Raw genomic sequence first — 1,958 nt, 5'->3', positions numbered from 1 at the left:
GGTTCTGGCCCCTTTCTTTCTGTTTCTCCGCTTCTGCCTGTTTTCCATTTCCCTGGGTTTGTGCCTCTGCCTTTATGTTTTCTCTCCGTCTCTCCGCCTGCCCCGCTGTGAGAGTCTCTCTCTGAGTTCCTGCGTCTTCCTGGTCCCCCGCCCTCAAATTCGGACAGCGCCCCCAGCCCGGGTCGCAGGCACGGGGCCCCCACCGGGGCTCGTGAATAGTTTCCTAGACCTGGTAAAAGAAGCGAAACCCTCCTCCTACCTTCCGCCTGCCCCGGGGGACTGGCCTGGGTCATCCCCCTGGAGTTGAGTCTGGGGCAGGGGAGCCAGCCTTTCCGGGGGCTCAGTTTTCTTAAGAGTTCCACCCCCGCGAGGCGGCCTGGACAACTGGGCCGTGCTGCCGGCCACCTGCCCGCCCCGCTCCCTGGGCGGGGCGATTCTGATCTTTTACACGCCGCAGTAAAGGGGGCAGCTGGCCGCCTTGGTGTGGCCAGGGGGTTGGCCGGCACCCGGGGAGAAGGGCACATTTGCAGGCTTTCCGAGGTCCTCGCCCAGCTGGAGGACACCAGCCTGTAGCTACGGGAACCCCAGGAAAACAGAGGTCAGGGCCGGAGGTCAAAGGCTGGGCGCTGACGGGGGATGGGGGTGGGGGTGGGGAAGCAATTTGTCAACAAGGAGCCCCTCACCCTTTGTTACTGTGGAAACCACCAGCCTCCTGAAACTCCTCCAGTTGCTGGGGCCGCTTGGGTGTGGTTTGCCTTTGGTTGGGGCCAAAGAAAAGGCGAGGCTGGAGCATTTCGTCGGTGACCCCCCCCATCCCCACCCTTGTGAGCTGGACCTCTTTCTCTTGGGCCTGTGTGCTAGAAGGTGGACCCAGGAGAATGTGCTGTGCATTAGCCGCATATATCTTCATCCTTTTAGAGCGAAATTTCCAACTGAGTTCTCTCCTCCCCACCCCCACCCCCAAGGGTCGCAGACTGCGGGAGCGGGCAGGGATGCTGGTGAAGTCTGCAGTGGGACTTCTGCTGAGCAGATGTGTAGGCCGGCCCTGCAGCAGCTCATTAGCATCGATTTGTTTTGGAGACAGTTTTCAGTCAGGAGGGTCTGCGGGCAGGCTGGCCGTGGTCTGGGCTGGGGGGCTGTAGCCAGGGAGATGGAGCTGCTTGGCAGAGATGGGCAGGCCTTTGGGGCACGGGCTTGGCCCTGCGTGTCCGCCCCTGGACCGTTGGTTCATGCTCTGCCAGCGCTGACGGAAGGAAGGAAGCCACCCTGTGGTGACTGGGGTCATGGAATCACAGTGGCCTTAAGCAGCGCGCTGGAGCCAGGCTCCTCTTGAGGGAATCTGCTAGGATGGACTTTCCCAGGCCGTGCTTCCCATTTCACAGGGGCAAATGGGAGGCCTGGGCAGGTGAAACGAGTGGTCAGTGGCCTCTGAACACTGTACTGTCCTGCCTCCAGGCACACAGGGAGTCAGCGGGTGAGCTTGGGCCTGAACTTGTCCTTGGACCCCAGAGTGGGCCCGCTGAGCTGATCAGGGCTGGGGTCTGACCCTGGCTCGCCCCTCCCTTCAGTTGCACCATTCAAGGAAGTCCCCTTGCGCTCATTTCAAGACCTGCGGCGGTTGACTCACTCCTGCTGACCCCCAAGCCTAGGGCTGCGGCCACAGATGCCACACCCTCTGCACCCAGCAGCATGTACGCCCCGGCAGCCAGGCCCAGCCTGTTTGCTCAAAGTTGCTGGTCTCTCTGGGACCCTTTCCCTTCAGTCAGTGGCCCAAGAATTAGAGTCTGAGTGGGATCTTCCTCTCCGCTTCCACCCTGGCAGCACAGACAGTTCATAAAACCCTCGCCCAGCCATCATCTTGTTTGAGTTTCCCCTAAACCCATTTTCTTCGAGGCAGATGCAACCCCGGGGTTTAGATATTCTCAGGACGCATTCAGGATCCAGTGGGAGGGAGGGGG

General features: G+C 61.0%; 1 protein-coding gene across 2 annotated transcripts in view; it reads left to right on the top strand.

Annotated features, from left to right (window-relative positions):
• The first annotated feature begins 449 nt into the window (after window positions 1–449).
• NBL1 (NBL1, DAN family BMP antagonist) overlaps window positions 450–1,958 on the top strand; it is a 9,749-nt gene continuing 8,240 nt past the window's right edge. The window contains exon 1 of one of the 2 annotated variants that reach the window (XM_007459243.1): window positions 450–598. Coding sequence is in view for 1 of the 2 variants with exons in the window: in XM_007459242.1 (XP_007459304.1) it covers window positions 1,031–1,118 (88 nt within the window). In the remaining variant the exon portion in view is untranslated. Of the gene's footprint in view, window positions 599–1,030; window positions 1,119–1,958 lie in introns of those variants that run through there. The other variant, XM_007459242.1, reaches the window with a different exon arrangement.

Source organism: Lipotes vexillifer, unplaced genomic scaffold (genome assembly GCF_000442215.2).
Source record: "Lipotes vexillifer unplaced genomic scaffold, Lipotes_vexillifer_v1.1 scaffold496, whole genome shotgun sequence".
Lineage (NCBI taxonomy): Eukaryota > Metazoa > Chordata > Mammalia > Artiodactyla > Lipotidae > Lipotes > Lipotes vexillifer.
This window is presented reverse-complemented; position numbering and strand designations above follow the sequence as displayed.